Raw genomic sequence first — 22,523 nt, 5'->3', positions numbered from 1 at the left:
TTCCAAGGGCAAGAACTGAGTATGTTCATGTCTCCTAGGAATCTTTGAGGGAAAGAGATACCTGGCTCTCACAGAAGCTTTCCTTTCTCTCTCTGTGTTTGCCTGTTCACTTCTTCTTCTATTAAATGGCCTCCTTTATTTACTTATAGCTCTTCGTCTCACACATATGCCATGAAGGCTGCTCTGGTCCTATTTCTTTGTTAATTCATAGCCTTGGCCCTTACTGCCACCTGAGTTTCCCTTCTTTATTCTTTCTGAGAAAGGGAATATGGACAGTTCATCTTTTAAAGTCATATCACACTGTTGTACACCAGGCAAGCCTCTGTCTCTTGTGAACAAATTCCTATCTATATATTTTTTTATATTTCAGTTTGATCATCTCTGTTTTACAATGTGATTTTAATCCATTTATATTTATTGTGATTTCAGACATATTGAACTTATTTTTCTCATTTTATTTATTTTGTTTACTAGCTTTTTTCAAATTCAATTTAATTAGCATATACTACATTATTAGTTTCAGAGATAGAATTTAGTGATTCATCATGTTCACACAATACCCAGTGTTCATTACTACAAGTGCCCTCCCTAATGCCCATCACCCAATTATCCCATCCCCCACCCACCTCACCTCCAACCTTTAGTCAGTTTCTTTCCTATAGTTAAGAGTCTCTTATACTTTGCCTCTCTTTCTGTTTTCATCTTATTTTATTTTTCCTTCCCTTCCCCTATACTCATCTGTTTTGTTCCTTAAATTCCACATATCACTGAAATCATAAAGTATTTTTTTTTCTCTGACTGACTTATTTCAGTTAGCACAGTACCCTCTAGGTGCATCCACATCATTGCAAATGGCAAGATTTCATTATTTTTGATGGCTGAGTAATATTCTATTCTATACACACACACACACACACACACACACACACACACACTACGTCTTCTTTATTCATTTATCTGTCGGTGGACATCTGGGCTCTTTCCATATTTTGGCTATTGTGGACATTGTGGCTATAAACATTGGGGTGCGTGTTTATATGCATGAATCACTATGTTTATATCCTTTGGAAAAATACCTAGGAGTGCAATTGACAGGTTGTAGGGTAGCTCTATTTTTAACTTTTTGAGTTTTTAACCTCCATACTGTTTTCCAGAGTGGCTGTACCTGTTTACTAGCCTTTAATTTACCTTCTTAAAAATAATTTATCTACTTCTGGTTTGTTTGTTTTAAAGTAAGCTCTAGGCCCAACATAGGACTTGAACCCATGACCTTGAGGTCAAGAGTAGCATGATGTACCAACTGAGCCAGCCAGGCACCACCTACCTCTGTTTGATTGAGACAATTTTTTTCTGCTTGTTTGATGGGTACAGATTGTTTTCTGATATTTTAGTGACTACCTTTAATATTTTAACATATGTTCTTAAGTATGTATTTTCCAACAAAGTCAAAAGTTATCCAGTAATTCTGATCTCTTCTTTTACAAAACACACATTTTAGAATGCTTATTTACCCATTGTAAACCAACCTCAAACTTTTTTGTCTAGAAATTTTATTTTTACTCTTTCCCAAGACTTTCAGATATATTGTAAGCTTTGTCTTAATTCAAATACACCACATACCATCCCTCTCTCTTTTCTTTCCTTTTTTCCAGAAGTCTGTCTGAGGGCAAAGATCAAGTCTGTCTTGTTTCCCATTGTATATCCATCATGTGAACTGGCATAGAGCAGGTGTTTATTAAGTATAGATTGACCAAATCATTTCAAAGATTCATTTTGACATCAGATATGGTAATCATCCCTCTTAGCTTTGTGTAAGCATTAGATTTGACATGCCCACTTTTTACATCTTTATCTTGAAACACTTATAACTAGGTGAGGACAATTCTATACCATAAAACCAGAAGGATCCTTCCAGTTTTACACTGGTTCTGTTAAAATTCCCTTTTACTAAGATACATGATTGATAACAAACAACAAATAGTAAAGTTTCCATTTGCCATCATTTGTCTTTTATCTGAGTTTCTCAAAACCTTTTACCAACAGATGTATTCAAAAGCCTTCCTACAAGTCTTCTAAAGAAATCAATCTACAGGACTCAGAGTGGAAAGAACAGTAGAAACTTATATTACACTACTGTGATAAAACTGGCAGCCAATAATAACTTCTGGGAGAAAAGTGAATACATCATTGCCCTGTGTATGTTTTGGTGGGTTAAGAAAGAGGAACCCTTGTTTGGAGATGCCCAGGGCATCTGGGCATATTATTGTTGATAATAACCTCCCCATTTGGACCCATATTTCACTGTGTAACAGAGTGGAAAAGTGGTGTGGATAATCCACATTTTTTCCCTGCGGGAAGTCTTTCTATTATATAAGTGATAGAAAAATCACTGTGGAAAATATTAGTTGTGTGGTTCAGTGCTGTGCAGAGAGAACAGTAAATGTGAATATCCTGAAAGCAAGGGGCAGGAGGATTTTAATTAAATGTGGTAAAGCTTGCTGGGCCTGAGCTTGCAGACTGAGGGGGTTAAGGTGCTACAGAATGTAGTTCTAGTATTGGCATGGACATTCAATATGCACTTATACTTTGACCTAGCAATTCTACTTCTATGAATCTTACAGAATACTAGCATAAGAATATCTATCTATCTGTCTATCTATCTATCTATCTATCTATCTATCTATCTATCATCATATAGCATTATATTTTATAGGGAAAATTAGAGACAACCTAAGTGTTCATCAATTGGGGATTAGTTGAATAAATTATTTTTTGCTCATACTATTTGGAATGGTAGGAAGCCATTAAGAAAATGAAGTTTATCTGCATGTACTGTTATAAACAGAGAAAATATTTTTGAGTAAAAATAGCAAGTCATGGCAAAAGGAAATAATCAGAGTTATAATCATCAGTGTTTATATAGTGTTTGTGACATGCCAAACACACTTCTAAAAGTTCTTCGTATATTCATTTAATCCTCATAATAATTTTAAGAGGGGTATACTTTTGTTATCTTCATTTTTACACAGGAGGATACTGAGGCATATAGACTTTAAGTAACTTGCTCAAAGTCACATAGCTGGAAGCAGCATGATTCCAGACTCCAAACTCCAAATGGGGGTATGGGCATTTTTTTTTTTTTTTGGTTGTTTTTGTTTTTGGTAAAAGGCCAGGTAGTAAATACTTTTGGTTTTACAAGTCATATGACTCTGTTGGAGCTACTTGTCTCTGCTGTGATGCTCCAAAAGCATCTGTGATTGCCTACTATGAGCAATTTTTCTTTTAAAAAAGTATATATGTGTGCATTTTTAGACATGGACAATTTGGAAGTATGAAAACCAAAGTCTTATTAGTTACTACCGCAGGAGTGGGATGCATGTCTCACTTCACATTATCTGCATCCATATAATTTAAAGTTCATTTTTTAAGTTGAAAAGCAGTAAAAGATCCTCAAGGCATACTTCTATTCCTCTTATCACCCATTGGAGATTCCTCTTTACCTCAAGTTTTAGAGTGTCTTTGGCCTTAAGAAACAAAACAAATAGATGGGTGAAAGGAGTAGAAGCCCCTATAAGTAGGGTTGCCAGATTTAGAAAATAAAAATACCAATGCTCTATTAAATTTGAATTGCAGATAAACAATGTTTATCTGAATTTCAAATTTAATGGCTCATCCTGTATTTTATCTGGCATTCCTACCTATAGGACCACGTTTCTTACTATGATGACATATAAAACCGTTTCCAGGTGTCTTCTCAGCCCTGGTTTTACTTGCGTATGTAAACACATCCAGTACATTTCACATCCATCTGCTCGGGCTCTCTGACAGGTGGAGCTGCATCTGCGGCTGCAGGTCCCACGGGTTGGCAACTACGTGATCATGGTTGAGTATTCCACGGAAGTAGACCAGCTGTCTGAGGTTGATGTGCACATGGAGAGCCCTGGGTCTGTCCTGATAGGCCAAGTGAACATTTACAGCTGCAAGTACAGGTAATCAGTCATGCCCTGGGGGATTCCTTTGGACCTGATCAATCAGGAGGTCAGCCTTGGTTTTTATCTAGATTGGGAAGTTGTTTCCTTTTGATCTTGAAAATAAGCAGATGACTGGGCTATCTGGTGTCACCTCTGGTGTGAGTGCAGGAGGCTTCCTGTGGACATCCTGAAAATATTGCATATTCTTGAAGAGCTGTGTGTTCCACTCACCACTTTGGCTCAGATTCATGTAGCAACCACACCCTGTGTGGTGCAGTGAACTCAGTACTCCAGGCTCAAATGCTGTGTAGAGAACACATGGGTGCATGGGAAAGGAGAAAAGACTCTTGTCTCTGTCACAACTGCCTTCATAGCATGCTCTTCGAAACTGGGAATAATTAATGTTTGATGATCATCAGGTGAAAAATAATTAACCAAAGATTTAAAGATTTACCCTGATTAAGTGACTCTGTTCCTAGAACTTTGACAAAGATTTATTAAAAATTATTTTCTTTGCATAATATTTCAAGATCTATGCAAATGTTCAGTATATGCTTTAATTAAAGAATCAGTGCAAGGGGTGTTTTCAACATGGAATTAATTGTATAATAAATGGCTCTAGAAGTCAGTCTCTTCAGACAGCAGGTGGAGAACTGCAGTGAACCCACTCAATTCTTGGCCAACTTGAACATTTTGTTACCACTACTTGCCTTTGGCTTTCTGTCAAACTCCAAATGACCTGAATAGTTGGACATTTTTCCTGTTTTGCAAGTAAAAGAACTTATGAAAAGACTTACTTTTAGAAACTTAGAATGGAAACTTTTATGAGACTTAATGAAATGGTTATTGAATTAACATCATACTCTCAGCAACCTTATTTTTTTATTTTTTTAAAAGATTTTATTTATTTATTTATTCATGGGACACACACACACACAGAGGCAGAGACACAGACAGAGGGAGAAGCAGGCTCTATGCAGGGAGCCTGACATGGGACTCGATCCTGGGTCTACCAGGATCAGGTCCTGGACTGAAGGCAGCGCTAAACCGCTGAACCACCCGGGCTGCCCTCTCAGCAACCTTAAAAAGGAAACTGTGAAGGCTTCTTTTAGGAATCTTTAAAAAAATCTAATTAGCCCTTTTTTGTGGGGTGATGATAAAAAAAAAAAAAACAACAAAGAATATAACTGCATTGGGATTTTTAATAGGAGCACCAGATGGAGCAAAAAAATTCCCCAGAATGTTCTCTCATTACCTGAAAATGTTAGTTTCATCTGTGGATGACATCAGCAACCACTGGAATGTGCACTCCCAGGTGGATGGGACACCTAACGACCTGAGTCCTGGAGACTGTTGCCCCCAGGGCTAGGGCAGGGCTTCTCCAGACCATGTCCACCCTCTAGTTCATCCCTCTGACTCTTTCCACCTTCCAGATTATTTCACTTGATCCCTGCTCCACAGGATAGAAGGTGGTGATGACTAAGGACTCAGAAGGAAACACTTCTAATGAACCATCTCAGAAGAGGCTGAGAACATCTATGGCAAGCAGTGGAGTGTTTCAAAGCTAAAGAATGAAAGGGCACCCTTCCACAGTTCCTTCCATAAGCCACAAGCTTGGATTCATGAGCTCTGTCTGAATGGCATTTAGGGCAGACAGCTGTGTGGTATTCCATAGGTCGCTTTGGCTCTGGATAGGACAGCACCAAGTTCTTTTTTTTTTTTAATATTTTATTTATTCTTAAAGATTTTATTTATTTATTCTTGAGAGACAGAGGGAGAGAGAGAGAAAGAGAGAGGCAGAGACAGGTAGAGGGAGAAGCAGGCTCCATGCAAGGATCCGGGGACTCCAGGATCATGCCCTCGGCTGAAGGCAGGCGCTAAACTGCTGGGCTACGTAGGGATCCCAGCACCAGGTTCTTCACCAGGGACATTAGAATTCCAAGACAGCATTGTATTATATTAGGACTTCCTTTTATTGTATTTAACCATTTCTAGGAATGTCCCATGGTGTGATTTCACTTGTTTAAAATATTTCCTTCTTCTCTACTTTGGCTGTCCTGTGGACAAGTGAAATTGAATAGGCTATCAGTACTGGAGTCCAAAAATATGGTGCAATTGGAAAATGTTTGACCCATAAAAGCCTACTTCAAATGACAAGCCCTTTCAACATTGCGGCTTCTCCTACTGAGGGTTGAAGCTTTCCCAACATTTTTTGAGTGAGTTATAATGGTGTTATTTTAAAAACTATCCCAACAGAAAAGTAGTGGTGCTAATTAAAATACCACTTTTCAAAACAATGTTGTGATAAATCTGATGGTCCTTCTGTAAGAGAGGCTCACTCACAATTAAATCAATTCAATAATTATCATCATCATCATTAGTCTGTTCTTAGTTAGAAATTTTATTTTATTTTTTATTTTTTTAAGGATTTTTTTTTTAAATTTATTTATGATAGTCACACACACAGAGAGAGAGAGGCAGAGACATAGGCAGAGGGAGAAGCAGGCTCCATGCACTGGGAGCCCGACGTAGGATTCAATCCCAGGTCTCCAGGATCGCGCCCTGGGCCAAAGGCAGGCTCTAAACCGCTGCACCACCCAGGGATCCCTTAGTTAGAAATTTTAAAAGGATATGGACAAAACTTAATCTAAATGAATCACCTAATATATTTAACTCCCAGGATTATGCTTGAACCAAAAGGAAGGCATTTTAATTACATAAATACACACACACACACACGTGTTCAAAAGGGAAAAGAAAACAACTCTTCTTTGAGTTTCTAACTGTGGCTCTTTATACAGTATCTCATTTTAATCCTTACCAAAAGGTCATTGCATAAATTATTTCAAACATTTCCCGGAGATGGTCATTTCTTTTAGTTTGTCTCCAAACTAGTTTCCAAATTGTATTGACCGACAGAAAAGTTGTCATACAATATGAAGTCAGGAAAAAAAAAAAAAAAACCCAAACAATATGAAGTCAGAAACATTTCTCCAAAAATACTTCCTTAATGGGTTTCTCCATTAGAGTGAATTCTTTGGTTCCAAACGGTGACCTTTTAAATATTCCTGAACTTCATATTTCACCTGTTGGAGTGGAAGGAAGGAGCACAGCTGGTACAATGAGGAAAGAAGGATGAGTGGAGCAGGCTAAGCTTCTGACAGCACTGTGGTTTCTCATGCCTGGAGTAAGGCCAGTCCCAAGGCTGATGTGGTATGGGATATCTTTGTGAGGCCAATAGGCAACCTTAGTCACAGATGGTACCAAGAATAGTAATAAATTTCCAAGAAGGTTGTGTCTTGGAGATCGATCAGACATTGTTGACTCTGGGGCTTTTTCTCCCAATGACTAGGCCAAGTATTACATAAAGCTGGTGGAAAATGTGAACAAGGCCTTTAGCCCTGAGATGCACAGTTCAGAAGGTTCTTTATTGTATTGATTGTGGACTGCATCCCTTTTAAACTGTTTGTGCCAGAAAATTCATTGTCAGTGACCTGGTTATAAAGAGGAGAAACAGAATAGCAATCAGCTATCCACACGGAGGCACAAAGTCAGGGAGACCAGAGGAGTCAGGCTAAGAACACTCTTTCCTCTTGCAGTGTCCTTTGCCGGAGTGTCGTGACTGATGGCAGGAGTGGCCTTGCTGTTTATGAGCTGTTAGCAGATGCAGGCATTCGGCTCAAAGCGCACAGGGGCCGATTCCTTCTGGTATGCTTCTGTTTTGCCCTTTGAATTTTAGAAGCATTTTGGCGATAGCTCTATATTTTAAAACTTATGAAAAATTTGGCTGGGTTTGTACTCCATCTATAAAATGAACCTGTGAAGAATTGCCAGTTTAATGATGTGTTTTCTTCCTATGTAGAACTCTGTCTTGCCTATTCATTTGTTTGAGCCTTTTTTATAACACCCAGTAAATTTTCCTCATCAAGTTTGCCAAGGGTTTCACAAAACTCTATTTCATTAATGTTTACTCATTGTTACTATTATGAATGAAATATCCTTTGTCATTATAGTTTCTGGTTTATTGTTATGCTGGTGTATAGAAATGTGATTAGTTACTGTCTATTTCCTTGCCCATTTACTATGTTATGATATCTTTTAGCATCTTGGCAAATTCTTTCAGAATTTTCAAGTTGCAACCACCTGGTATTTCTTTTCCCGACTCTTGTTACTCTATCTCAATAAGTATATTATTCAGTTAATTAAATATATACCATTAAGAGCTAAAATACCAAGTTTGGCAGATTAAATACCCTTCATGCCTCCCTTTAAATAGCACAAATCAAATATTGAGAATTATGATAAGCATAAGCAGTGCGACTGGGCTAGGAAGGGGTGGCCAGATTTATAATAAATATCTCAGAGAACAGAAGATTATCTAAGTATGAAGCAACTTTCTTGTCATTGCTAATATTAAGGGAAATGCTAGGCCAGCTTGTTCTAATGTGTTTTAAATATTCGTGCTTGACAGTATTGAAAACTTTGAGCCTTTTCTTAAGAATTATCTGGAATTGAGTTTTTAAGAGTTATTACATAAATTATATAATAGCTGAAGACTTTATTTTTTAAAATTGTGACTCTGTTTTTAAACATAATGATCCAAGTGAATCTTAATCTCTTCATCTTTGGGAATTATAACAGGGCTGAGTCTTCATCTTTTAAGCATAAGTGTTCCCTAGTATCATTCAGATGTCTAACTAGAATATAGGTTCCATGAGGGCAGGGGTATTATTCATCTTGGTCTCATAGGATCCCTCGGTCTCAGTGCCTGGCATATAGTAGGTGTTCAATAAAAATTCTTGTTACTGAATCGGTTTGTGATCCAACTGATAATACAGTTTTGATTAAAATAGAATGTATTGATAACTTAATAACTGAGTTTCTTATGGACTCAAAAACTAGCTCTGGAGCTAGTTTCTTCAATGAAGTCCAAATGTGCCTGAGATTCAAGTCATCCTCTATTAAGAAAAATAATTTGTAGCTGGAGTTACAGACAACAGGCTCTGAACAGCAGGCTCCCTAGCTGCCTACCACATCATCCTCTCCTTGCCAAGGGGTCTGAAGAGCCAGCATCAGCCCAGGGTAGGAGAGAAAAACAGGCACCCAAAGTCACTGACAAAGAGTTGTTTTTGGACTTTTGTGATTTTATTTATTTAGATGACTATTCCAAGAACATTCTGGCAATGATCCTGTACAACAGTAAAGTTTGTTGCACATAATGATGCCATTCTGCAGTTTTGTCTATTTAAAATAACAATTGTAATGTCTTTACTTAAGAGCTTTTTTAAGAGCATGTTTGACCATACCATTGGCTTTGCTGATAAACATGATATACCTTTTTGCATTGTATTTTTTCAACAGCATCAAATTTGTATCATACCCATTGAAGAATTCTCAACTGAATATTTGAGACCTCAAATCAAATGCATTGCCAGTTACGGGGGGTATATTAATCAAAGGTAATGGGTTTCCTTCCTTTCTCCCTTGTTTGTGCTCTGAGTGGTGCTATAATGCTTGTAAGCCTGCGACTTTATGCTTAACTTCACAAGGGATCATAGGCCAAGGTGCTAAAGGCTGATAATGGGTTAAAATAAAAAATCAGCTAAATCATTTCCCCCAGCAGTCTTTCCAGAATTCCATAATATCAGGAAGCTGACACAGTAGCAACTGGGGGAATAGTTAAGCTTTGCCCTAAAGGGCAGTTACCAAGTACTGTTCTGAGACCTCGCAAAGATCCTTTAATCTCCGTGTCTGAGGCTCCTCATTTAAAAAACCTTGAAAATAATGCCCCACCTCACCACTATGTTATGAGGATTAGCTAACCAATGATTATCAGGGTTTAGGCAGGGTTGTTTTGTTCTAGATTAAAAATAATTTATAGACACCATCATAAATCTTAGGCATATGATTAGAACTATAGAAACTACCAAGACAGTTAAATCTGGCTGTGCTTAAAAAGAAATGATGTGCATTTGTCCTCTTTGGTTTTTATATGACTTTATGTCAACATCTACATTTAGAGGTGGATAGTAATGTTTCATTGCATTGGCCTCATTTAACATGAATTTTAGTTCCAGAAAGAAAGTTTCTATAAGTTTCTGTCTAGTTAATATTTTTCAAAATTAAGATTTTCTTTCTGTTTTAGCTCGTTGTATTGAGCAGGTTGCTGGAATACACTTGGCCAATTGACTACACTGAGTGTTTTTGTATAAAGATCCCTCCAAAAAAAAAAAAAGCTCTCCACAGTCCTGTGGTTCTCTCGAGACTGGATCCTCTTGATGTCACACGGTCTTAAGCTCACAGTCAATATGTTCACCAGTGGACAGTTCTTCCATTTTCGGTTGTTTTTAAAATATTTCTTTTTTCAGTGCCTCTTGTGTCTCCCTGGTCCCTGAAACTCCTCCAACAGCATTAATTTTGGATGTCCCGAGTGGAGAGTCTTCCCCTCTCCTGACCCAGGATCCTTCACCTTCTGCTGATATTGTTACTGGAGTCACCTTGAAGATGCCACAGGTAGGGCTCCCCTCGAGGGTGTTGTTTCTAAAACATGATTTACAAAGTGTGGCCCTTACCAGAAGATCTGCATGACCTGGGAACTTGTTAGAAATGCATGTTTGCAAACCCACCCTAGAACTACTGAATCAGAAACTCTGGAGGTGAGGCCCAGGAATCTGTGTTTTAATAAACCCTCCAAGGGATCTGGATGCCCCTGTAGTTTGGGGACTTCTACTCTCAACTGTAGAGAATCCTAGACATGATGAATCTGGCTAATCCTGTCTATGACCACCCCTTCTTGAAGTTCTTTCCTTTCTGTATCTCTATCTATACCGTCATTTGGCAATTTTTCATGGCCCATTTTGTGATACCTCATATTTTTATTGGCTACTGCTATTTAATATTGTTGTATTCCCAAATTGGAATGTAAGCACTTGTGAAAGCTGCTCTAGCTGATAGATTTTTTTTTTTTTTTTTGCATCCCCAACTATACCAGCAAAATGCTTTGCAGGTGGGAAATTTTCAATAAACATTTATTGATTAATAATATATAGCATGAAGATGAAATGTAGTAAGGAACTGTATTTGTTTTAAATTGCAGGACTTACCATTTGTCCTGATGATATTTTATTCCTTTAATCCTAGAGATGGCTCATGTCTGTTCACATTGCATCAAGTTAGGAAATCAACAGGGTCTGACAGAGAAAATTTAATAAGATCCTGTATGGGAAAGTTCACCCAGAATCATAGGGGGAGATGAACTGAAATCATGACAATGGAGTTCTAATCCTGATTTTGCTCTTAGAGTATGATGTTTATCAAATTACTTACCTTTTTCAAGTCACGATTTTCATCTGAAAGATGATTTTTTATTGTGACTGTTTTTCTTGTTTTTTTTTTGAGGGTTTGAAGACTTATTTCTCACAGAGTGAGGTCTTCTGAGGAGAGCAGGCCTCACACTCAATCTTGAGCAAAAGTGGGGGCATGACTTTGGTTTTCACTATGGTTGGGCAGGGGCAAGGGGAAGGTGGAGGAGTGCAAGGTGAGGGCTCCTTCCCATTGGCTAGAATTAGTATGGCTGTAACTTCCTGCCTGTGCCAAGGGATGTGCTCTTGGGCTCTCTTACTGGCTTGTGCAGGTGTAGGACAAAAGATTAAAGACAAGTGATGGGGCTTGACACCTGTCAGTGATCAAACATCCAAAATGGACTCTGGCTCTTTGTTACTCAGTTATCATAAGTAGTACTTGAATGCTGGGAACATTCTTGCACGGCTTTTGGGCAAACATGCATTTCTGTTGGGTGTGAACCTAAGAGTGCAATTTCTCAGTGATATGATCGACTTTGGTAAATGCTACCAGACAATTTTCCAAAGTGATGGTACCAAATTACACTCCCTCCAACATCATTTATGGTTGCACCACAGTGTTGGTTCATCCATCCTGAGATGCAAGTCATTTGGTTTGTTTCCAGTATTTCTGATTACAAATAGTGCTGCCGCTAATATTCAAGTGAAAATTTTGTGTGACTATAGGTTTTCATTTCACTTGGGTAAATACCTAAGTTGCTTTTGTTTTTAAGCTCTAAATACTTATAGCTCTGCAACTTGAGGAGTTTTTTTTTATCCTCTTTTTTCTACATAGAACCAAGTGACCCTCAGAGGACTTGTACCACACCCAGGCCGATATGTCATTGTCATCCATTTTTATCAATCAGCACACCCAACATTTCCCACCCAGGTGTTTGTGGATGGAGGGCGGCTATGGCCAGGTGAGTTTCAGGGGACCAGTGCCATGGCTGCAGGCCCAGCTGGTCCTTGTGGTACCGTACCAGAAACTCCTCTCCCACTCTGCCCCCAGGTGTCTTCCGTGCTTCTTTTTGCCCCCATGTGCTTGGCTGCCGGGACCAAGTGATTGCTGAAGATCAAGTTGAGTTTGACATCTCAGAGCCAGAGGTAGCCGTGACTGTGAAGGTTCCAGAAGGAAAGTCCTTAGTATTGGTATGGTCTGCTTCTCCCTCAGCTTGCTCTTCATGTGCTTGCCTTGGTTAGCCATTCTGTGTGCCTGTTTGGCTCGTGACAATAGTTCCTCCGAGAAGTTGAAGTCATATTTATAGAAAAATGTTTGAATTTTATAGCCACTTGTTAGAAAAAAAAGAAAAAAAAGAAAAAGAAAAAAAAAGCAGGTGATAATTAAAGTCAAGGGAAATTAGAACAATAAGTAAGTGAATAGGAAGAAAACAGTCCCCTGCAGGAAACTCTGGTGAGTGAGTGTCTCGCTCTGCATTAGCCCCTCTCACTCTTCACCTGACTGGTCTCTTTCTGAAGCATTTAATCCTCCTTTGTCCTGGAGACTTTCTTTCTTGAGCTCCTATAACTGCTTTCTCTCATTTTGCTCCCACTTCCTCCTGTGCTCCTTCAGTGATTTCTCTTTCCTTTTGTCCACATATGGTATTGTTCCCTGGGGTTTGACGCTGAGCCCCCTTGTTCCGTCATTTCTCTTTGGACAGTATCATCTGTCCCTGTTGATTCTGTTCCCTCTTGTGGGGAAATGACACCACATCTCTGTTATTTTCTGAGCTCTGGGCCCAGTATGGGGCCATCTACTGCATATCCATGTAGTTGGGGACCTCATGAGTCCCTCAGACTTAAGCCTATTACCTATACAACCCCAGGTGTCTCCTACACTGTTTTTACCTTGGTTGATGGAATCATGGTCACTTAATGCCTGTAAGGCCTTCCAGAGAGCTTGGTAGCATTGTTCAGGCCCTGCTGCGTGACCCGCTTATTTCTTCCTTATGCTTCCTGCTTTCTCTGAGGAGGCCATCTTCCTAGGAACAGGGGCCTGACTTTATGCATTTTGTATCCCGTGTGCTTAGAACACCACCTAGTACATGGTGTTTCACAAATGCTTACTGATTGAATAGCACAAGAGCAGGAAACTGTCTGTAAGCTATAAGTTGGTGAGTAGTTCACAGAGATTTGAAATTTCCTATAGCATTTGTTACTGGTATAGTCTGATTTAAACAGGCACAGAGAGCCAAGCAGTACTTCTAAAGATTAGGGCTGCAGTTATTCATAAGAGTATCTGACATGATGCAGCTTCAGGGCAAGCCATGGTATGAGTTTCCCCCATTGGTCCTGCTGTTTTAGTTTGTTCACCTTTAAAAATATAAAATGCGACCTTTGGCAGTCCAGGGTCATCCCAGGCATAGATTACGCAGGGCGCAGGCCCTCTCCACAGGCCCCGATCCCTTAGATCTCCTGTTTCCACCTAGCTCTTGAGGAGGCTGCTTCTCTGAGCAGGTGCTCCAAGGGACATGCCTCAGCACACACCATTTCTTACATAGGAACGTGGGTTGAACATGTAATACTGGCTTAGGGTAGTTCTTGTGATTCCTTTTTCATAAATCCTGTTTCAAGTGGTCTTGGGCTTAACAATCAAGAGCATGGATCTTAGTGAAGAGAAAGTGTAATGAATAGCCGTCAGTATGCCCTGCTGTTGGAAATCCAAAGTCATGCTGACAGGTTTCCTTTAGGTCCGTGTTTTAGTGGTGCCTGCGGAGGATTATGACTACCAAATACTTCACAAAAAATCAGTGGACAAGTCATTTGAGTTTGTCACCAATTGCGGAGGAAACAGTTTTTATATCGAGTAAGTATCACTTTGCAGAGATTCCTAAGGCTCTCCAACATCCCCCCTCAGAGCAAGGCGCAGGGTGGGGCTGGCCCTTGGGTCTGTCTTTTTCCTCCCTGTGCCCAAGGGAGTGGCAGGTAGTCCTGGGGCCGGGGAGGGAGATGCTTTTCCTCTGCATACACCATCCTGCACCAGACCTTGTGCTACACATTTGGGCAAGATTACGGTCTTCAACTTCCAACCTGCCTCATGTTCACCCACTGAGCTGGGATTCATGGGCTCCTTTGGAGTTTCTTGGCCTCGTGGCTGCTTCCTGTTGTCCAACTCAGATTCCTAAAAGATAACACATGGGGTGTCCTCCACTGGGAAGTGCATCAGCCCTGGATTCTCTCTCTCCTTTACCATCTGGTTGAGTGGGGAGTGTCTCGGAGCAGCAGACCTCTCAGTCCACTCTCCCTGGACCTCTCTGTCCAACTCTCTCAGGATCTCTGAATGCCAAGAGCCTAGGACAGCCCTACATGTGGGCTTCTGCTCTTCTCTTCTGCAAACCCACCCTGTACCTGCTGCAGGTTCCCTGAAGAGCCCAGCAGCTCCAAGGGCCTGATGGGCAGAAATCTCCTTTATAGAAAATATGAAGAGTAAAGGCTCTGAAGTCCGACAGCCATGGGTTTGAATGCCTGCTTGGCCACTCTGTAGCTCTGTGGCCTTGGATATATCACTAAACTTCTAGAAGCTTCAGTTTCCTTATGTATGAAATGAGGCTTAGGCCTAACTGGTTAGGTGGTTGTAAGGTTAAGTGAGATGTAGGCAAAACTTCTAACACACAACATTCAATGAAGGTAGGTACTTGGCTGCCTTCTGCTCCCATTGTTATTGGTACTGGTGCATACACATCTAGGTATAATTTTTTTTCTAGATTGTATTTATTCATGAGACACACACACACACAGAGAGAGAGAGAGAGACAGGCAGAGACACAGGCAGAGGGAGAAGCAGGCTCCATGCAGGGAGCCTGATGTGGGACTCGATCCTGGGTCTCCAGGATCACACCCTGGGCTGAAAGTGGCACTAAACCACTGAGCCACCCAGGCTGCCCTATAATTTTTTTGATAACCGCTTTATTAAGGTATAATTCACATACCAGAGAATTCATCCCACAGGTGAAAATTTCCCCCTTTTTATTGCAGCCACCAAAAGTCCCCACCCACCAGTCCTGTGATGTGTTCTGGAGGTGGATGGGTGGAAGGGTGGCTGTCGCTGGCTGTGGATCCCAGGGTGGGGCATTCTCTCACTTCTTCCCAGATTCCACAGCCAGACTCCCTCCCCCAAAACACCACTTGGCAGAGAAAGTGGGAAAGGGAAGGTTGGGACTGGAATAATACCTTGTTTTTGTCTTCACAGCCCCCAGACCGCCTCTGGATTCTGTAAGAACGCTGCCAGGTCCCTAGTGGCCCTTTACCACAAGGGCGCGCTGCCTTGTGAGTGCCACCCCACCGGGGCCATTGGCCGTCCCTGCAGCCCAGAGGGCGGGCAGTGCCCGTGCCGGCCCAGCGTCATTGGGCGGCAGTGTACCCGCTGTCGAATGGGCTACTATGGATTCCCACACTGCAAACGTAAGTGCACGTTCGGGTCACCCAAGGTTGTCTCTGGTCCCAGGTAGGGGACGCTCATCTAGGGCAGGCCTTCTTGAATTTCACTGTGCTGGAGACTACCTGGGGATCTTGTGAAAATGCAGGTTCTGAGGCAGAAGGCCTGGGCTGGGGCCTGAGAGTCTGCACTTCTTTTAACCACTCGGATGGTGCCCAGGCCAGGGGTCCATGGACCACATTCTGAGAAGATAGGTTCTAGGAGATAAACATTTGTGTTTCCCAAGGTATGTGACCCATGTGCTTGGCAAGGCAGGTGAGTTTAAAGAGCCTTAGGCATCAAAATACTGGACAACTCAATCCCTCTTCCTAGTGGAAGCTCCTTCAATGTTTGCAACCTAATCAAAACTCAGGTGAAATAGGAGGAGAGCCGGGGTCACAGGAGGATAGTACTTTCAGAATAGGAAGCCTGGGTACTTTTATCTAAGAACCATCCTGTGGCCTGAGACATAAGGTCAGCACGGGCCATGTGGTAGTAGTGAGGGGTGTGAGCGTGGTACAAACGGAGCCTTCACTTGGAGACCAGCCTTTGCCTAACGAGGGTCCTGCTGCTGCCTTATGACCTCACCTGGAGCTCAGTTGCACTACGGTGATGTGGGGCCACTTCAGGGAGCCTGTGAGAGGATCCTCTGACAGATGAGAGACGTCTCATGAGAATGGCACATAACTATAACTGGGTGGGTTCCTTTGAGTTCCTGCCTTGGTGCCAGTGGGTGCCGCTGTGCTCAGCCAGTGTTCACACGCCACGTCTGTCATGAGCATTTGATAGAGTTGATCTGGGCTCCAAGAAAGCTGCCTTTCAGAGCTGCCCCACTCAATAATGCTATCATGAAGACAAAGCAAGACTTTTCTCCTGGACCCCTTGGAAGCTTCTGGAAATGTTGGCACCCAGCTGGAGGCTGGGTGGTGTCTCACCCTTACACCATGTCTCTTTATTCCTTGGCCAGCGTGCAATTGTGGCCCACGCCTCTGTGATGAGATGACAGGGAAGTGCCTCTGCCCTCCCCACACGGTCAGGCCACAGTGTGAGGTGTGTGACACGCATTCCTTCAGTTTCCATCCCCTGGCTGGCTGCGAAGGCTGCAACTGTTCCAGGAGGGGCACCGTTGGGGCTGCCACCCGGGAGTGCGACAGGGACCACGGGCAGTGCAGGTGAGCCCGGGTTGGTGAACCCATTAGGTCCTATTATGGGAAGGGAAGATGTCATCTGCACATGCCAGTTACCATTCCTTCCCATGTCTCACAGGTCCAAGGACTGCTCTGTGCTCACCTCAGGGTGAAGCTCCCCACCCTGGATGGGCTGTGGTTTGTGGATCACTGGGCCCCTCAGGCTCAGGGCGGCCTGCCAGAGCCTGGCCAGGCGGATGGCTGGGTGGGTGGCCAGGTTCCAGAGTCCATAAACAGCTTTGCCCATCCATTCCAGCATTGCTCTCGGAGTGTCCCATATGTATGTGTAATTAAGTTATCATTTCTTCTACTGTGTCACCTTGTGATGCATACCTATCCATTTGTATTTAGGTTTGGGCTCCCAGTCTTCATTCTAGAGTAAGCTGGCGTTTTTGTTGAGGGCAGTGCATGACAAAGTCTAAGGCCTCAGGCCTGCCAACCTCAGTCAGGCAAGCTCAAAGGGGTGCTGGGGCCTCCACAGTGGGCCCCAGTTGGGAGTGGGCAAGCAAGGTAGGAAGCTATACACTGGACAGCCTGACCTGAGTGGGGGGCTGCCACTGGGGCTGAGAGGTCCAGGGTACAATAAGTAAGGGACAGTGGCAAACGTCGGCTCCCACAGATGTTGCGTTGCTAAGAGGTTCGGCTCAGCGGCTTGAGCTCTGCCTTGGGAACTAGAGTCCAATGTCACATAATTGCAGCTGATGAGCCTGATCTCTCAGCAGAACTGGGGAATGGCTACAAGGGACAAAGAATAGGTACAGTCTTCTAGGGGAAGAGGCTGTAAAGAGTCAGAGAGGGGGTTATATGGCAGGAAAACTGAGCCAGAGGTTGGCAGTCTGCAGGAGCAAGTGTAAGGTTCACATCTACCCTACACTCCCTCCGCCTGAGGGGAGTGGAGTTTTGGGGTCTGTGTGGGTGCTCTGGGTGTGGCAGCCAAGGGGTGGGGAGGCTGTTGCTGTTGCTGCTGGTGGCAGGCATCCATGACTCCAGCCCAGGGACGGCTGCATTCATTTCCTGTGACTACTATAACAAATTACGACAAATGGGGTGACTTAAAATAATTGAACTTTATGTTCTCACAGTCCCAAGGACTAAAAGCCCAAAATCGAGGTGTTGACAGTGCCATGCCCTTTCTAAAGTCTCTGGGAGATAATCTGTTCCATGTTTTCCTCTTACTTTCTGGTGCAGCCAGCAATCCTTGGAGTTGCTTGGCTTGTAGATGTGTCTCTACACAATCTCTGCTCCGCCATCACATGGATCCTCTTTGTGTGTCTCTGTCTCCATGTGGCCTTCTCCTCGGTATGTGTGTCTTCTTATAAGGACACCAGTCATATTGGATTAGGGCTCACCTGGCTCTGCAAGCATCTTAACTTGATTATATCTGCAAACATCCTGTTTTCGAATAAGGGTCACCTCAGCTACTGGAGACTAGAACTTGAACACATCTTTTTGGGGACAAAATTCAACTCTCTATAGCAGCAACGTTTGCTTTTCCTAAGGAAGGACCCTTGACTACAACTTTAATTGTTGCCCGGGGGCCTAACTGTCCCTTTGTGCTACAGGAAAAGGAGCTGAGTGACAACTTGAGTCATGAAACATTCAAGTCTTTAAAACCACAGGTGTGAGTCCTCCCTGAGTCAGCTCAATTGCTCATGCTTCTCAAACTGTGAGCCTACGCTGAATGTGATTTGCACAAAGAATTTTGAGGTGATATCCCGAGTTGTTTCATCACCATTAGTTAACAAATAATAGGTTCTGTTCCCTCCAGTGCTTAAGCTGTTCTTTGGAAGCAAGTCAAGCACTTAGTTCATTACTGAAGATGCTACATTTCATTAGGTTTCGAATGCATTCAGGAACCCATGAAAATGCCTAACTTATTTTCAGTTAGTTAGTGATGTAAGAAGACAATGGCACTTAGGATGGAAGCATGGACTTCTACCAGGACCTGCAGGAATGCTTAAGAACAGAAGATGTACCATCCCAGGAGATACTTGCAAGCTTGTGGCTACAAAGGAGAAGTGGGAAGCTAAAAAGGATCTGCCTGTGCTGATCATGACACAATCAACTTTCTAGAAAGGAGAGAGAAAGGACAGATGTGTGTGATCCTGTGACTTCATTCCTGACCCAGTTTTGCCTCTCCAGGGAAAATTGCTTCCATACCCTCTCTTTGAACCCTTGGTCCAAAGCAGTAGCTGGACAAATGCCAGAATCTCGTAGATTTGGTTTCTCACATGGCCATGTGGCCTCATTTCAGCAGAGCTGTTTGGTATGCTTCTCAGCATCTCCTCTCCTGACCTCTTCATGTCACAGAGCTGTCTTTTTGTCTTCTGGTCTTTCATCGATGGGTATCACTTTCCCTCTGGAGTCCAACAGCCCCCACTTTGCTTTTCTATTGTTCTCATCTACCTCTATCTAGCAGGGCCTTCTTCCCTCAAGTAGCAAATGTTGCACTACTATTTTTCTGTCATTTCCTTACCGCTGACCTCTCCCTTTTCATGTTCCCATAGGTGTCAATCTCCCTTTCTTGAAAAACAAAACCCTTTTATAGACAGCAAACTCATAGCCAGTCATAAACATTTGACACAAGAACTTCAGGGTATTTGTAAATAAAATGTGTGGCCCTCAATGGAGACACCTACAGGGATATTTCTCTCTAGGAAGCCAAGAGAGCAACACCAACAAGGTTTGCCATTTCTGGTATGAAAAGTAGTCACAGGAGAATTAGAACAACAATTGAAAGACAATCATCAAGCTGGTGTGTTGCTGTTGAAACATGTCAGCAGTATCTTTGCTTAAAACACACTCAAACATGGGGCGCCTGGGTGGCTCAATCAGTTAAGTGTCTGACTTTTTTTAAAAAAAGATTTTATTTATTTATTCATGAGAGACACACATAGAGAGGCAGAGACACAGGCAGAAGGAGAAGCAGGTTCCCTGCAGGGAGCCCAATGCGGGACTTGATCCTAGGACCCTGGGATCATGACCTGAGCCAAAGGCAGATACTCAACCACTGAGCTACCCAGGCATCTCAAATGTCTGACTCTTAATTTTGGCTCAGGTCATGGTCCCAGGGATGTGAGACCAAGCCCCACGTTGGGCATGAAGCCTGTTAAGATCCTTTTTCTATCTCCCCAAATATATATATTATATATAATATATAATATATTATATATTAGTATACATATATACAACAATATAGTGCAATAGTATACATACATATAACATATATAAAATAATAAATTAAAAAAATGTAAGACACACACAAACCTGAGAGCTCCCCTACTACATCTACCAGACCAAAGGAAACCATAGATTTCGAACTGGCTTCAGGAAAGGAAATCCAGGGTGTTATAAAAAAGGCAAACAGATTAAATTAGTAATATCATTTTGGTTTTAATATATTTGAAGAACAAATAAAAGGAAATAATTCAGTGTCTTTATATGGAATTGGTTTTTGTGAATCCTTCAGTGTAAAGAATACTCTGATGAAGAAGCAGGATGTATAGAAGGGGAGGTCTTACCATTAAAATCCTCTGCTTATTCAAGAGCTATCATAGGAGGAATCTGTATATAAAAAGGCTGAAAGAGGGGCACCTGGGTGGCTCAACCAGTTAAGCATCTGCCTTTGACTCAGGTCATGATCTCAGGGTCCTGGGATTGAGCCCTGCCTCCAGCTCAGGCAGAAGTCTGCTCCTCCCTCTCCTTCTGCTCCTCCTCCCACTTATGTGCAAGAGTGCTCTCTCTCAAATAAATCTATAAAATCTTAAAAAAAAAAAAAGATCAAAAGAACAGGTTCCATTTGAATAGCAGAATAAGAAATGTATAACCTGAGAATGAAAAACTCCATGAAGGGCAGAAGAGGAAGATAATCATGAATGGAACAGTTACTAGGGAGTAGGAGTCCTGGCAGAGGATGGAGCCCAGGGTTCTGTAGTGGCCTCAGGCACATCTGAAGAAACTTAAAGCCCTAAATACTGAAAACATTATAGTATTCCCCTATATAACTAAAATAAAAACAAAGCCACAAAAATAAGTACAAGGCAGACCAACAGAGTTCTGTTTTTCCATAATGACTACTTCAGTTTTTCTATTGAAAGCAGAACATACCAGTGAAGAGTTTGGGGCTGGGATGGAAGTTTGGGAATAGGTTAGCGTAATGAGGACCCCAAGGAGTAAGCGTGGACACACACCTGCAAGGTACTCCCAGCAGGTGTGGGTTCTGCAGGAGTACCTTTGTTGAATTGTAAGAGGCAAAGGAACCAAGGAGATGGAGAAGCAGTTTTCAGGCAGGAGACAGGAATTTTCCGTCTGCAAAATAATGGAGAATTTTAAAAAGGAGTAACCAGTCAACAGAATAAATTGCTGTAAACAGAACCTCACACATAGTTTCTGAATGTCACTGCCACAGAAAAAGGAATTTAAGAATGCATTAAAAATTGTAAAAATGCATTGAGGCACCATCTGTGACAAATAAATAGATTTACTGTAGGATTTTAGGTCGAAATTGTAAGAGGTGTTTAAAATTTTTCACTAGCCAATGACAATTCAGTAGATTAGAAAAGTCATAACTCAGGACCAAAGCATGCTATATAGTTTTACCCAAACCCAAGAAGACATCAATAGGAATGGATTCTCACTGGCCTGTATCGCACCCAAACCAATAGGCGAAATTGTTTATCTTCACATTACAAAGAGACAGTAATAACCTGATGGGATGACATCTCTCCATGATCAAAGTAGATTTGTCTTGAAAGGGTCCTTTAACAGATAATGTAAGAAAGACTTTCAGTTTATTACGACTATAAATTACACAAGTCGCTCGTGGTAATTCCACTGTTGATGTTGAAAAGGCTTTTGATTACTCAAAGAGTTATTTCTTTAGAAAATATTAGAAGAAAGAATGCTCCTCCCCGACCCTCAAATGAAACTTCCTAACGAAAATGAAGATTGTGTTTAGAGGAACCTAACGAGTTCATGTGAAAGAATTGGTCAAAGAGACCTGAAACTTGCAACAAAAAGAGAAACACATTCTTTTCTCCATGATACAACAGACTTTCTTGCAGTTGTTTGTACAAATTGTCACAGATCTCAAAGCTGAAAAATTGGAATTTTCGAATTTTATCTCACTCTTTATAGGGGTTCAAGTTTATCATACTATAAGAAAACAAAACTGTTTTGAATATTAATCTACTTTAAAATAAGTTACAAAATAATTGTAGCAATCCACAGTATTCAATCTCTACTTAATTAAAATTGCTGTAATTTTTGAAGCAGTTGGGAATAAATTAGGTTGGGGCCATAAATCTGCGCCCTCAACTCACCTTTGTCATAAATTAGCTAGAAGACTGGGCAAGTTACTCTGCTTTCCTGGGTGTCAGCTTCCTAATCCATTAATTGTTTGGTAAAATTATTTTTACCTGCCTTCCTGAAGTCCTATTCTATTTCCTCTTTAATCTCTGATTGTAACACACAAAATACTGCAAAGCTATATTGTATAGATGCCAAGAAATCCATTATTTTGTCCAATGCTAGACTGAGGTCCTAAAGATGCTTGTATTGATCAAGATTTTGTTTTTAACAGCAAGACTAATTCAATCTGATATAAGACTGA

General features: G+C 41.6%; 1 protein-coding gene across 1 annotated transcript in view; it reads left to right on the top strand.

Annotated features, from left to right (window-relative positions):
- Positions 1-22,523, top strand: part of LAMA3 (laminin subunit alpha 3) — a 250,272-nt gene that overhangs the window by 131,619 nt on the left and 96,130 nt on the right. Inside the window, exons 24-32 of the mRNA XM_025429300.3 lie at positions 3,829-3,989; positions 7,571-7,679; positions 9,333-9,430; positions 10,340-10,484; positions 12,108-12,234; positions 12,324-12,463; positions 14,002-14,117; positions 15,501-15,712; positions 16,693-16,897. Of these exons, the coding sequence (XP_025285085.3) occupies positions 3,829-3,989; positions 7,571-7,679; positions 9,333-9,430; positions 10,340-10,484; positions 12,108-12,234; positions 12,324-12,463; positions 14,002-14,117; positions 15,501-15,712; positions 16,693-16,897 (1,313 nt within the window). The remainder of the gene's footprint in view (positions 1-3,828; positions 3,990-7,570; positions 7,680-9,332; positions 9,431-10,339; positions 10,485-12,107; positions 12,235-12,323; positions 12,464-14,001; positions 14,118-15,500; positions 15,713-16,692; positions 16,898-22,523) is intronic.

This window comes from Canis lupus, chromosome 7 (assembly GCF_003254725.2).
Source record: "Canis lupus dingo isolate Sandy chromosome 7, ASM325472v2, whole genome shotgun sequence".
NCBI lineage: Eukaryota > Metazoa > Chordata > Mammalia > Carnivora > Canidae > Canis > Canis lupus.
Note: the sequence above shows the minus strand (reverse complement) of the source record. Positions and strands in the feature narration are given on the sequence as shown.